At 50.8% G+C, this 14,798-nt stretch overlaps 1 protein-coding gene across 1 annotated transcript in view; it reads left to right on the forward strand.

The window, feature by feature from the left end:
* The window catches only part of HS3ST6 (heparan sulfate-glucosamine 3-sulfotransferase 6), a gene marked incomplete at its 5' end in the record, with an annotated part of 79,378 nt that extends 70,270 nt beyond the window's left edge, over window positions 1-9,108 (forward strand). Inside the window, one exon of the mRNA XM_006024041.1 lies at window positions 8,055-9,108. Coding sequence (XP_006024103.1) covers window positions 8,055-8,673 — 619 coding nt within the window. The remainder of the gene's footprint in view (window positions 1-8,054) is intronic.
* Window positions 9,109-14,798: the final 5,690 nt, after the last annotated feature.

Below are 14,798 nucleotides of genomic sequence, written 5' to 3' on the forward strand. Positions count from 1 at the left end.
CCAATCGAAGCTGCCAATACTGGCTACAAACCGTCCCATCTGCATGGCATCCCTGGCTACCTGGGCCCGCGCGCAGGGCCGGGTCTTCCCCCCCTGCCCAGGTGACCAGAGCATCGCCTCCCAGGCGCCAGGCTTTTGTCTGCAGACAAGGAGCGAGATCCCCGCTGTGAGAGATTCAACAGCAGCCTCTCGGGCTGGCTGAGACAGATCTCTGGAGAGGGGCACCGACGGGGCATTTCTGCCACAGCTTGGACTCGTGCAGTTTTTCTGTCTCTGACTTCCGTTAACACTTGTCCGTGTTGCGTTGCACTTCTTTCCTCTCTTAACAGTTAAAACATCGGCTCCTGCACCAGCGCATGCAACCAGGTCTGCTACTCTGTGCCTTAGTTGTATAAAATTGTGCTTTCCCCTTGTATTAAAATGCCTTGAACTCCAGTGCTGAAAAGTGCTATAGAAAAGTAAGGCAATACATGTCTGTGTGAGCGCGCGCATGGGTTTTAATTCAGCAGCACCTAGTTGCAGTGCTTTGGTCCTTAGCAAATCCCGGGAAGCCCAACATCCATTCCCTGCGGCCTTTTCTGATTGTAGCACACACCTGTGTGTTGTTGTAGAGCTGCTTGTGAAGGCTGCCGTTGCACTGAGTTAGCAAAGAAAACCTGGGTCGCTGATGCTGGAAGAGAGCTATAAAGTGCCACAGGGATCTTGCAAAAAGAAGAAAAATGAGGTAGTGCTGGAGTGATGGCATAGCTGTGATGGTCCAGGAACTATGCAAGAGGCAACCGTGCAGTTGGTCCGGTAAATACATCGCTCAAAAAAATCTTTGCAGGAAAATGAAGTTCAGTTTGGGGATACATTGATCTGTTGGTCTGCTGGGATGCCAGGCGGTCTGATGGCTGCTGTATTTCTTGGCCGACGCCAGTAGCTGAACCACAGACTTCCAGAGCTTGACACAACTGAAGGGACCTGGCTGTGTAGCCAGGGCAGACTGAGCCCTAGTAAACTGCAGGGCAAGTCGAGTCCTTTGATTGTGAGCGGGGAACATATGAGTCCACGCCTGCCAAGTGTTGCATGCGTCCCCTTCACGGTCCTCGATAGTGTAAGGGCCGTGGGATTGAGCCAGCTAGTAGCAGCAGCAGCTTTGGTTCCAGGGTAACTTTATTAAATGCATCTCCCAAGACCAAAGCACCGTGCACACTGCCTATAGCAAACATAGCGTGTTGGACCGTGGTCAGGCTCCTGCCCTGGACCTATTTGTGTCCTGCCTTGCAAGGCCTAACTCGCGCCTTGCAACCGCTCTCAGGCTTCTTCTGTGATCCCTGCTTCCGCTCCCTGGCTTGGACCCAGCAGAGCCGCAACTTGAAGGGTTGGCAGGAATGTGCTTTGCTGCCAGCGCCAGCGCGTACAGCGGAGGCTAATGTGAAAGACATCCAGGTTGAGTCATTTGTCAGAGCAAAAGCAACTCCATTCCCAATGGCAATTTCCTGCGGGCTGGATGTGCAAAGGAAGCAGGAGGATGTTTGATTTCCAGCTAGGGGAATGCTAAAGGAATCGCATGTAACAGCCTGGCATGGGCTAGAGCCACTTAAATGTCTGCAATCAAAGCTGTTCCTGTGCTTCACCACCCTCCTAGTGAGAGGTTTTCCCCAATATCCAACTTCTTTAACTTCTCTTCCTGCAGCCTGAGCCCATTGCTCCTTGTCCTGTCGTCTGCCCTCACTGAGAACGGCTCAGCTCCATCCTCTTTGCAGCCCCCATGCAGGCATTTCTAGGGTCTGAACCAAGGCTGGACAGTCAATAGGGGTCTTTCCTTTCAAGGTGGTGGCATGAACCAGAAGACAGGGCCCTGGGCTGGAAGTGAGCAACCTGGGATCGCCACTGGCTTGCGGTGTAACCCTGGACAAGTCTCTTCTCCTCCCTGGGCTCGTTTCCTGCCCGATTGCTGGGCTTTTCTCTGTAGCCTGGAGGCTCTTTGGGATCCATGCCACAATGCAGCCCAGATCTTGGACAGGGTCTGAAGGGGTAACCTAATATCAGCCCAATTTGGCCTCTTTTTTTTCTGTTCATCCCCCATCAGAGCCTGAGTTTACGGGTCCATTTCTTATCTGTAGTTGTTGGTAGATCAGGCAGTAACTGTTCTAAGAGAGAAGTTGGGCAGAGCGGTGGTTTGCAAACAATTCAGATTGATTTCCATCTGGTATTTAATATTTGCTCTCCTCAATTTAAGATGCACAATAAATTGGCTCAGTCGCATGATATGCCGAGTTTTCCTTGATTTGCAGCGTTTCTCAATCGGGGTAGTCCTTTCAACGGTGTTACAGGGGATCCTTTTACGAGCGTTCGCTATTATCCCCATCAAGTGCACCAACACCTACATATAATTCTCAAGATAAACCCCACGGTTTCCAATAGCAATGCCTAGCGTCAAAAACTCTGGCCTGGTTGGGTCTTTCTGAGTTCATTGCAACAGGAAAACTGCAACGCACTAGATTGCAAAAACTTGCATCTAGTGTTTCTCCGCAGTCAAGAAACAAGTGAAAGCTAAGAGCTGGCGTTTTGCAAGGGGAGCCTTAAGTCTAACCAGGTTGAGAATGGCTGCTTTATTGAATGCACCAGAGCACAGGGAATCGCAGCAAGAGGCCAGCGTGCCCCACACCTCGGTTTCCTGAGCCCAGTTCTCCACTCACTTATGGTGTAATATTGAAGAGAGAAACTCCTATTGACTGTCCAGTCTTGGCTCAGACCCTAGAAATACCTGCTGGGGGGCTGCAAAGAGGATGGAGCTGGGCCGTTCTCAGTGGGGGCAGATGCCAGGACAAGGAGCAATGGGCTCCAGCTGCAGCAAGGGAAGTTGAGGTTGGATATTAGGAAAAACTTTCTCACGAGGAGGGTAGTAAAGCACTGGCATAGGATACCCAGAGAGGTGCTGGACTCTCCATCCTTGGACGTTTTGAAGACCCAGGCAGACAAAGCCCTGGCTGGGACGATGGAGTTGGGGCTGGTCCTGCTTGGAGCAGGGGGTTGCAGTAGATGTGACCTCCTGAGCTCCCCTCCAACTCAAATTTTCTATGATCCTATGAAATAGTTATTCTGTAGTAAGTGAGAGGAGAATTGCAGGATGGGCTGTGCCCCCACTAACACCTCCAGAGAAGGAGGCAATAAATGATCATCTTCCCATGCCAAGTTGTGTAGAGCAGCAAGGAGGAGCCCCCGGGAACTTCGTTCTCCGCTGGCCCATCTGTCCAGGGAGCGTCTGGCTAATTGTAACCAGGCAGGATGCTCGTCTCTCCCATGTTCGGCGCGCAGAGTTGATACAATGACATGCCTTGGTAATTTCTCCGGTAATTAATGCCTTGTTATAAATGAATGAGGGAGTTAATCACTGCGTAACCAGAGTGCAGTCCGCACGGAGGTTTCCCACCTTGTTTTATAGTCTCCAAGAAACCTTGTGTTGTCCGCGTTCAGACTGGAAAAGGCTTGTCACCGGGACGCGGAGGGAGAACTGCCGGGGCTCTCCGTGGGAACAGGGTTCGCCTTCAGGTGAACGTTAGAAAGAGGATTCGACCCTAAGTCCGAAAAAGGACCCTAGCATGAAGAAGGTTTTGCCCGTAGAGCGGCATCGGGGTGTCCGAAAGGCGGAGGGCCCAGACTTCCTTTTGTTTAAGGGCAGGAGAACGGCTGGTTCTGCTTTTACTTTTCCTGAGCTGAGAGCAATGCAAAAAGGCGACGAAAGGTCTAAACATTGAAATGTAAATTAGATATTTAATGCCTGAGTTTTCGTTGGACCTCTCCCAAGCCTTCTGCATTGCTGGCCCAGGAGCGCAGAGCTACCTCATTCGGGGAGGCAATCTGGGAGTTACTCTAAACAGGTGGGGTTGCGAGCGCGCTCTGTTGCAGCCACAGTTTCGTGCCCACGTTGATCTGCGGATGCCAAATTGCACCGGCATGTTTGGAAATCCGGGACCAAAGGTGAACGTGTCCTCTCCCTCAGCCACCTGAGAGAGAGCAAGCCTCGTGGCTATGCTGAGCTGTAGGTCGGAGTACCTTGAAAATTTGGACTGGGTAAATATAACACAAGATTTAAGGTGGCGGGTTGGGGTAAGTGGCCAGGGGTGGGTTATTTTGCAGCACGTCACGACTAAATCTGGGGAGGAGACAAGTGAAGCTCACCACGTAGTGCTTCCGTGGTGGCTTGCAAGACTTGTCCCAGGTGTCACTTCTGGGCGCACCCAGCCAGCCTTGGGCTTCTTTTATTACCAAGAGAGTTGCAATTTCTTTTATTATCGAGAGAGCTGCCCCTTTTGAGCCCTTGGGGTGGTGAGAGATATGATGGCGTGGGAAGAGGCTGGAATTAGTGTGGATCCAGATCGGCATGGCCCGGGTAGGAAACCAGGGTGGCACGTAAGAAACCCCTGTCAACGGATGCTTCCCAGAGAGGGGAAGACGCTGTCGTGCGGTAACTTGCTTCCAGTGCAAGGTTACGCCTGCTCTCGTCAGCTCGTACGATCCTGCCTAGCTGTTCCATAGCAGTTTCCCTGGGAGATGTCGGAGCGCTTTACAGAGAAAGTCAGGCTCCTGATGCATGTCTTGGAGAGCAGTTTCGGCAGAGGAAGGAGATGGGACTTTTCCGGGTCTCCCACCAAATTCAAGGCAGGCCCTGAGTCCTGGTTCCCTCTGGTTGAGGCTCTGAAGCCCATGCACAACTCTGCTTGGCATCTCAGTCCTTGTCACCGTGTCTCTCTTGTCCCCTCCGCCACCCAAAATGACGCGCTGCCCTTGGGATGGAAACAGGACTGCATTTCCAAGCAGGTGTAGACTGGAACAAGTCCTGTTCTTGTCCCATCTGGCCCACATTGCTCGTCCTCAGAGATGAGGGTGAATATTTAAAACATTTCTGGGATCTTAGATTGTCACAGAAATATCGCAACATTTTTGCTGGACAAATCTAAAGAAATGCTGGAGATTCGAGGGGTTTCCTGCCTCGGCACGTTACGTGATTTTCCTGGAGGAAGCCTTATGCAGGGGGTGGATAATGAAGGAGTTAGCAAAGGAATGTGCCTGATTACATAGTACATTTTATTTGCATTTTTGCTCACACCTTGCGCGTGTGAAATTGGGACCTTGACGGGTTGTAATAGGAGGCGTCAACTGAACTGCTGGCAACGACCACGATATCCCAGGCCGGCCTCTCGCAGCCATTGATTAAACAGTAACGTTGCTGTGATTTTGCCATCCGTCACTATGATGGGAGCTCCAATCATGAAAGTGCAAGACTGAATAAAGCCTTTACAATTACAACCTGGAGCTCGCTAAAGGAAGAATAAAAAGCCATCGAACACCCCATAAATATTTATTGGCACCGCAATAACGCATTAATAAGAGAAGTTTGCTTTTGTGTTAAAGACTTGAGACTGGATTTGTTAGAGGGGTGTCGGGGGCAGAGGGGGAGGCAGGCTCCATGATGAACTGAAAAATGAGCGCTGTTGTGGCGCGTGAGATTTTGCACAACTTCCCCGGCAAACTGAATTGGCTTGGGCTTGCCATGGCTGATACGCAAGGGCACCAAGCTGAGTTTGAGAGCCCAGAAAAGGGCAGCCCCTCTCCCTTCACACCAGGAACGGGATTTGTTCGGGAGGCAGCAGGACAAGGGGAGCCGGACTGAGCTCAACCTAACGGCCCAGCCCCAGTCCAGACTTGTTTTGGGATCTCCCCGGGACCCGCTGAACTATAAGAGGCAATGGTTTCCATCCAGAAATTCATTGCAAGAATTGTTTCTTGCATAACCTATTTTACTCTGCAGTTTCTTTAAGTCCTAGCTTCTCATCTTTCTTTTAAAAAGTGCAGGTGACTTTGAAATCTTGCCTTGTCGGGGAGTGTCACAAGCCCACAGTCCCCTACGGCTGCTGTAGGTTCAGTGCCTTTTCTTTTTTTTTTTTAAGCTAGAAATCCCTGTTATGATCTTCTCACCTGATCTCTTGAATAATGCCAGGTCAGGAACCTCATGCACAATTTCTGGCTGAGCTATAACATCCCTTCTAGGAAGTCATCTGGTCCTGACTTAGAGACTGTGCGCGATGGAAACTCCAGCATGTCTATGGGCAATCATCACAGCGCAGCAGCCTCCTGTGCTGCCCAGGTCATCTTCCCAAGGGCAGGGCTTGGCTTCAAAGGCACAAGAGCTTTTCATTTGAGCTAATGGAGAAGCAGCCTGGAGCTGGGCTGTTCACAGTAGGGGCAGGACAAGGAGCAATGGGCTCAAGTTGCAGCAAGGAAAGTTGAAGTTGGATATTAGGAAAAACTTTCTCACGAGGAGGGTGGTGAAGGGTCGGACCAGGTCACGCAGAGAGGTGGTGCAGTCTCCATCCTTGGAGGTTTTTAAGATCTGGCTAGATGGCTGGGATGATGCAGCTGGGGCTGGTCCTGCTTTGAGCAGGGGGGTGGACTGGATGTGACCTCTTGAGCTCCCTTCCAGCCCCAATTTTCTATGAATCTATGCTAACCCCGTTGGTGCATGGTCCAAAGCTGGATGGTTCTCATTCACCAGCACAGGATGGTCACGCGCACACTTGCTCACTAGCACGTGTGAATACGAGGGCTTGTAGCATCCTTCTTCCTTCCGGTAGTGAAGTCTTGGAAGGGCCAAAGTCACTTGGGGCTGGGTTTATCCACGAAGGGACCCGGAAAGTGAGCGAGGCCAGCTGTTCCCGGCCTCGCAGGAAACGAAGTACTGATCAGTGTGGAAAGGGACCCCGTTCCCCAGGGCTCGTCAGCTAGTAATCGGCTGCCCTCCGAGCAAACTGGTATTTTGAGGCTTGGTGAAAGGAGAGAACAGGAGGCCTTTCTTGTGGTCTGAGGTTGCATTATAGCCAGGACTCGTGGAAGGCGCAGCGGTGTTAAATGCTTTTTGATCGCTCTTCCCGAAGAGCGATATCATAGCCACAGATTAGAAAGTGGTGTTAAATCTTAGCCTCGGATTCACACGTCTCCCCTTTCCAGACAAACGCGGGGCTGGGTGTACTCTAATCTCTGTAGGAAGCTTTGTGCACGCAGCTCCCATGGGTATTCATGTCAGGGATGTGGCGGAAATCCAGCAGGGCTTTTTATGTGATCGAGAGCATGGGGATTTCCAAGGTTTAAACGTAGGTGCTGTGGAGGGGGCCGACTGACGGCTCTGGAAGTGGAGGCACGCACCGTGTTGCCCCTGCCCGGGTTTGCCGGTGTTGACCCCCAGGCCTGGCTGGCAGCGAGGGGCTTGCTCCCCATGCCATATCCGCCTTTCCTTGGCTTATCTGCTGAGGATGCCCATGAAAATGCCAATGAATAGCAACAGCAATGATGGCTTGAGTGACGTGGACCTTCAGACCGTCTGAATTTGGGGCCCAGCAGCCCTCCAGCAGCTGTGTCCTGGTGAATGGATGTTGTTTTTGGGGATCCAACTAGTTAGTTCATTAGGAGAAGTTCCCATCTCTCTGTCCTGTGCTGCCCACCCTTGTAATTCTGGAGTCACAGGGCAAGTGACTCTGGGTTTACACTCGGGACCTTGCCCTGCGTGCTTGATTCACGAGCTGCCCCACAACATGACAGCTGTACCCGATGCCGAAGGCTAAATCCAGTTCTTGCACTAATTGATATCCCAAGCAGCCTCCTGCAGGGGACGGTACTGATCACGCGTCCTTTCCTTCTTATTGGTATTACAGTGGCATCCAGGGTCTAATGTCAATGAAACGTAGAATTCCAGTAGACCCGAGTGCCCCAGCGTTGGGATCAGCACTTTGCTATGCTGGGATTTCTCGAGTCAGTGTAACAAGGTCGCGGCCCCAGACAACTTGCAGCCAAGGCAGATGAACCCCTCAGAGAAGTGAGGGATGGGTTGGTGTTGGGGGGGTGGATAAATAGGCGATGAAAGTCAACCTAAGCTTGGCAGATAAGAGGAGGTTGCAGCTCTTGCCAGCACCTGGGGAAGGGGCTCTGGGGCTGGCACCTTAGTGCCCGTAGCCATAGACGTTGAAGTGGACAGAGCCGCTCATGTCTTTACCTTTGTCCTTCTGCTTCCGCAGGAACCTGATGCCGAGGACGCTGGAGGGGCAGATCACTATGGAGAAAACCCCGAGTTACTTTGTGACCAAGGAGGCCCCGAAACGCATTTACAACATGTCTCGGGACACCAAGCTGATCGTGGTGGTGCGCAACCCGGTCACCAGGGCCATCTCGGACTACACGCAGACCCTCTCCAAAAACCCCACCATCCCCAGCTTCCAGGCCCTGGCCTTCAAAAACATCAGCACGGGACTCATCGACACCACCTGGAGCGCGGTGCGGATTGGCATCTACGCCAAGCACCTGGACAGCTGGCTGCAGTACTTCCCCCTTTCCAAATTCCTCTTCGTCAGCGGGGAGAGACTCGTCAGCGACCCGGCCGGAGAGATGGGCCGGGTCCAAGACTTCCTGGGTCTCAAGAGAGTCGTGACGGACAAGCATTTCTATTTCAACGAGACCAAGGGCTTCCCCTGCCTGAAGAAACCAGAGGGCAGCAGCCGGCCTCGCTGCTTGGGGAAGTCCAAAGGACGCCCTCATCCCAAAATCGACGGGCAAGTGGTCCAGCGCCTGCAGGAGTTTTACAGGCCTTTCAACATGAAGTTCTATCAAATGACGGGGCAGGACTTTGGGTGGGACTGAGCCCTTCCCAGGCTGGTCGCGGTATAAACCACGGTGGGGTGGAGTAGACTTAGTCCACTTAGCAGCTCTGCAAGGGCCACGGCACATCCCATGCACCGCCGCGAGGGATGCTACGGCAGGGCATCCCAGGCGAGCCTTCAGAAGACTTTTTCCCTTGTTCTAATTTATATGGGACGTCTCCCTGGAGAGACGCGTACGCTTACTGAGTAGAGAGAAATATTTAAGAAATAATAATAATAATAATTAAAAACAAACAAACAGCAAAACCCAGGTGCCCCCTCCCGCCCATCAAATTAAATATTCTTCCGTATAAACCTTGCTAAGCTATATTAACCGGGACAGTTTTCAGAAGGTGAGTGTGAGTGCGTGTGTGCGCGTGTGTGCATGTGTGTAGCGACCAAGGCACTAAGATTCACAATAAACTTTGGAAATGGAGCAGCCTCCTGGTAATTCTGCGCCTCCTTTTGGGTCGCGTCGGAGGAGAGCTGTCGTCTTCCCAGCCGGCCGGCCGAACCCTTCAGCTAGGCAGGGAGAGCGCCCCGGGGCGCCGGGCTGCCGGCTAGTTGTTGGATGCCTTTCTGTTCATCAAAGGGACACTGCAGAGAACTGCTGTACGGCAATGCAGGCTTGTGGACTTCCACGGGGCATGGCCAGCTCACACCATCGGAGGATTAGCCCCTGTATACCAGGGGCAGGGGGGCAGGAAAGGTGATTTAGGATCAAAATAACACAGCAGGAGACTGCCTGCTCCTGTTATAGTCAGTGGGGTTTTTTGCCAGTGACTTTCTTGGGACCACTCTCATGCTCGGATTATTAAAAAATTTATTTATCTATTACTTTGGATGCTGTTTTGTTGTTTCTTCTGCGGACTTCACAGAGTTGGGGGGTTTTTTGATTTTTTTTTTTTGTTCTGTTTTGTGAGTCATGTCCACTTTCTGGTTTTTGTGCTGAGACCCCCAAACTTGGCGGTGGTAAGTTCCCCCCATTATGGCTGTGGCTGTGTGACTGTGGCGGTGGCTGTGTGTCCTCTGCACCCCACGGCTGTCTTTCCTCGATGGGGTTTGTTTAAAAAAAAAAGGAACAGCCCGTCGTCTGTTTGCTCAAATTCTGTAAAAGCCCCGTGAAAAGAGACGATCCGAACGTCCTTGGAAGCAGTTGGGCGGTTGGAAAGTGTTGCCGGGTCTGCTCCGACAGGATGTAGCACACCTGCAAAAATGACAGAAATCGTTTGCAGATGATTATGGGTATTTAAGGCTCGATTCTGCGCTGCCGTAGTCAGTGGGAGGTCTGCTTGTGATTCAGCAAAGGCAAAATAGTGCCTGGATGTGCGCTGGGTGAAATTGGGCCCCGTTCAAGTCAATGGCAAGTTTCTCGGAGTTTACTCCTAGTTCTCTTCTGTTTAAAAATATATGCATTAAAAGGTAGAATTTTGTATTATTTTGGCAAAGTTGGGGAGGGGGAAGGAAAAATAATTTCCTTGCTTATTAGGCAAAAGACTTAAAAAGTGTTTGCTTAGCTTTAAGCATTTGCTTAGGTTTAAGCAGGTACTTCGCTCGCATTGTGGTCCCTGAGATGCAAACACCTGCATAAAAAACTTGGTTGAATCAGAGCCTTAAATAACCAAAGCAAAACCTCCTTTGCAGAGAATGAGACTGCTCGCACGCTTAAAACAGATGCCCAATTAAGTCTGGTGCAGGAGGGAGACCCTGGGCCCCAGAGAGCTGATGGACACAGAAGATCTTTTTTGCTGGTTTCCGCGGTCCCGTGTTTCCAGTTTGCTCTGCATCCCGCGTGGTGATCTCCGTTGAGGCGGGTTTCCGTTCAGGGAACTGGCCGCTCCATGACAGAGCTGTTCCAACTGTGCATCCAAAAACGGGAATGCTTTTTTTTTTCCTTAATAGATTTAAAACGGAGGAAAAGAATTCCTCACTAATAATAATAATGATGATGATGACAAACGATGAATAGCAGTAGTTCTGAATATCATGTATTGCACGCTTGCTGAAATGTGCCTTGTAACTCGGAGCAAGATCATTCAAAGTCTTTTGGAAGAAAGACCCAACGCCCAGAGATGACTTTGCATGGGACGTATAGGAAAAAATATCGCCCAACCTTTAGCCCGACGTAGATTTTCAGATCTGCAGCCACAAAGGGCCATCGTGGGAGGCCGGTGAAAGTTTCCCTGTAATTAAAGAGGGGGGTAAAACATTTCATTAACCTTTTTATATCTTACTAGCGACTTGCATGCATCTCTTTAATTAGCTAATTACATGTTCTGGAGGCCCCCGGGCCCTACGCTGTTTGGAGCTGTGCTACAGATCCATTTTCTTCCATCACAGCATGTTTTTAGGTTTGATGGGCTGGACCGGCACGGGATGGACTGGCCATTTCTCACCCAGCAGCAAAGCATCCTTGTTTTCACTATTACAAGGCAACCTCCAGCACGTAGGCCATGGCATGGTTGTGTCCCTTGAGGAGCCGAGGGAACCTGTCCCACCCAGCGTATCGCAGCCGTTCTCGGGATCGGTTTTGCAAGTGGCGTTTTCCCCTTGGCGCTCGTCTTTTGGGCTTGCCGCACGTCCCCTCTCCCCCGCTTTGATTTGTTACGAGCAGCTGATCGGAGCCCCCTTTGTTCTTCATTCTCCGCAGCGCAGCATTTATTTGGTACGGCGGATGCTTAAAACCGCTAAGCCCATGGCTAACGTTCAGCGCATTAGCCAGGCTCAGCCCGTCAGCTAATCAGTTTACTGCCAAAGCGAATGGCACGCACAATGCCGCGAATCAATTTTATGTCAAAGTTAAACACAAGCGGCCCATCTATTCATAGACGGGGCGGCCGAGGCAGCGTTTGCTGGGCTTTTCTGTACGCTTTAGAAACGGGCCCGGCTCTTAAGTCACATCGCCCTTGTCTGGGGTTGGTTCCTATCGGCTTTTTTTTTCTGTTGGTGGTGGTGCGTCCTATCGGTTTGTCAAGCCGTATGGTGCCTGGAGGAAGAAGCGCGGTGTTTAAAAACGGCATCAGTAAGAACATTGCAGGTAGGCCAGATAAGTCAGGGCTGGCACTGCAAGAGCCAGGCGGTTGGCTGGCCCCGACTAGAGCAAACCCCGGGATTTTAGGGGCGCTCCAACCATTTCACACCAGCTAGAGATCTGGTCTGAATAGTGCATCGGAAACAGGCTCCAGTTATAGCTCAACGGCATATTTGCCTGTTTCCGCCTCTGCAAAAAAAACCAGGCTCCAGCTTCCTCCGGCTGGTTTGGTCCAGCTGTCTGCAAGCCCCAAAGGCACCTCTGCTTCCCTCCCCTCTCTGCTCCTTGCGTCCTTTTTGAACCTCCCCTCGCTAAGCCCATGGTCTTCCCCAGCCCATGCCGCGTATCCAGCACGGTGTGCTCCACACCTTGCAGGATCCGGCCCCCGTAAAGCGTGCAAATCCCAGCGAGGCGAGCAGCCCAAGGAAACGCAAGTGCCCTATCAGCTAACCCGCTGGGGGTTGGATGTCAAAGCCGTTGGAGCTTGTTGTCAGTTTTGCTGGCAGCTCCACATGATGGACTGCACTCTGCTTGTTTAGGTTTTGTTTCCAGCCATGACATTCGACCAAATTATTCTCCGCGAAGGGCTTTAAAGTTTCCCAAGTGCCTGTGAAAGCCTGGAAACGCTGATAGTGATCCTATTTCTCAGCTGAGTGGCTGCATTCAGCCGGAGCAGTATTGATATGCAAAACGTTAAGGGTCCCGGGTCTAAAGATGGTTTCTGTCTGCCCTGTGAAAGGGAGCCATACTTTTTTAAAGCCTGGGCCTTTCTAAAGCTGCACAATACCATATAGACTATGCCATTTAAAGCATCTGAAGCGACCCAAAATGTATTGAAAGCTTGCTTTGCAGACTCATTAAGACTACTCAATAGGTTTTGGCAAATACCATGCCAGGGCTGACCGCATGGATTAAGACTTTTGAAGTGTTACACAAACCCCCTGCTTAAACTAATTGCTGCCCCACGGCTCATGAGGTCAAGTATTTGTATTCATTGCATTTGAGAGGAGCCACTTGTGGGGCTGTCCAGGTGAAGTCCGCACTTCATTAGATCAGGACAATAAAGGGACCCCTCGGCGGGACACGGATAGGTAAGCAAGCTGGGACTCTCCTGGCTCGTTCAAAGGCGACCCCCGTCAATACAAACATAAACTAGCGGCCGCCGGGTTTTGAAATGGAAGAGTTTCGAATGAAATGGTGCGTTTTAAGTCTCAGCCGCCAAACGGGGGGAGCAGCCTTGCCCATCGCTTCGTTACGGTCTTCGGCGGTCCTGCACCACCCGGTTCAGTTCAAAAGCAATGCACCTCGAATGACACGTGGTCAGTCCTGTCTGTGCACAGGTTCGGTTCAAGCGCCCTTCTGCATTGTCTTCACTTGTTGTCACCCCCCTGGGAAGTGACTTTGAGGCCTATGACTGGAAGTCTGCGGATATTGTTGCAGGTATATTGGGGAGGGATTGTAATCGCAAAGGTCGCCGAGATCCGGTCCCAAGCATAGAGCGAAGTTGCTGCCATCAATCTTCAGGTGTGTTTGCTGGGTAGCAAAAACCGTCATTCTTGCACAGAACATTTTGGGATGCATCTTCCATATCATGCTTTTTACCGATCAAGATGAGTTGGGCATTAATAAATGGGTCTGGCTCGTCTTGAAGTATCTCTCTGCCTCTTTCGGTTTGGGCGATTGGTCTCGTCTGTAAGGAGAGCAAAGACGGCAAGAAACTCTCCAGCAGAATTGCTTCCCAGGCCTGCGCGCGCTCTGGCTCAAGGACCTAGACGGTAGATTCGGGAACGGGCCAGAAAGTGAAGGCCATACATTGTACTATCGTGACTGCTTGACGTTCAGTTTTACCCACCCCAGGACAGGGGTTTTCAATGCCCAGGTCACGGCTTGGTGTCAGGCCGTGGCGTAAAACCTTTGGGAATGCCTGTCCTAGGATATACAGGCAACCCCTGCTTCCCGCTGTTTCGCTTAGTGCTATAACGCTGGTTTTACATCGATACCTGATTCCACTTAGCGCTCAGCTAGTTTCATTATAATGCTCACAGGCAAGTCCGAAGAGCGATTTGGGTGGCTTTAGAAAGTGCAAAGTGAAAGTAAAAGTTGGTTTTGCTTAACGCTCGGTTTTGCTAAACGCTCGGTTTTTCGGGAACCGATTAAGAGCGCTAAGCAGGGGTTGCCTGTAGCTTGTAGCCGTGTTGGTCTAAAAAGCAAAGGCAGACAAAACTCTTGGTTTAGAGGTGATATCTTTGATTAGACCACCTAAACAGTAGCAAAAAAGATGTCTTTCTTTGCAAGCTTTTAAGTCCAAACACCCTTTGTCAGGCAGAGGAGAGTTCAAAGACTCTGAAAGCTTACAAAAAAAGATTTTTTTTTACTATTATTTGGTTGGCCTAATAAAAGATACCGCCTCTAAACCAAGCACCGTATCTCCTAGAGTTTACCATAGTTGCATGCTCAGCAATGCTGCTGCAATCACTTAAACTGCTCCAAAGGCGACCTTCTCCTACACTAAAGCATTGTGGCTGGCATGACAAATCCAACATGCTTCAAACATCCTTCAGTCTGTATTGATAGCGTTTCAAGTGATGCTCAGTCATTAGCCTATGATAACCTTTAAATCTGGGCGGTTGGTGGGTGTCTGGGGGGGGAGCTCCAAACTATTCACAGCTATTTGCCATCAGTGGACAGTTAATGATCACGGGTGAAAACCGGGATACAAAGTCCATGTTGGGCTGGCAGAATAAAATCCATTGACAGCACAGAGTTGGCTTTTGTGCTGCTTTGTTACCCAATTACAAGTGGGTTCCTTTCAGTGACAGAATGGGGATCCCATCGTTTGTTAATTTAACACGTGTTACCCGTGTATATCCGAAGGAGAAAATGGCCTTTGTCGTCACTTTTCAAACGGCCCTAATTAAAGAAGCAAACTTAGAAAAATTAGCGGTCGGATTTTCTAAAGGCTTCAGTTTGCTTTTCCATGTAGGCACAACATTGCCTAGCGCCCACTGCTCTTTATGGGAGCTGCAAAGAGCTGGGGGAAAGAAAATCCAGGCTCTTCCTTTTACGTGCCCAAAGCGGAGTGGAAACCTGGCTGC

Source organism: Alligator sinensis, unplaced genomic scaffold (genome assembly GCF_000455745.1).
Source record: "Alligator sinensis unplaced genomic scaffold, ASM45574v1 scaffold1283_1, whole genome shotgun sequence".
Classification (NCBI taxonomy): domain Eukaryota; kingdom Metazoa; phylum Chordata; order Crocodylia; family Alligatoridae; genus Alligator; species Alligator sinensis.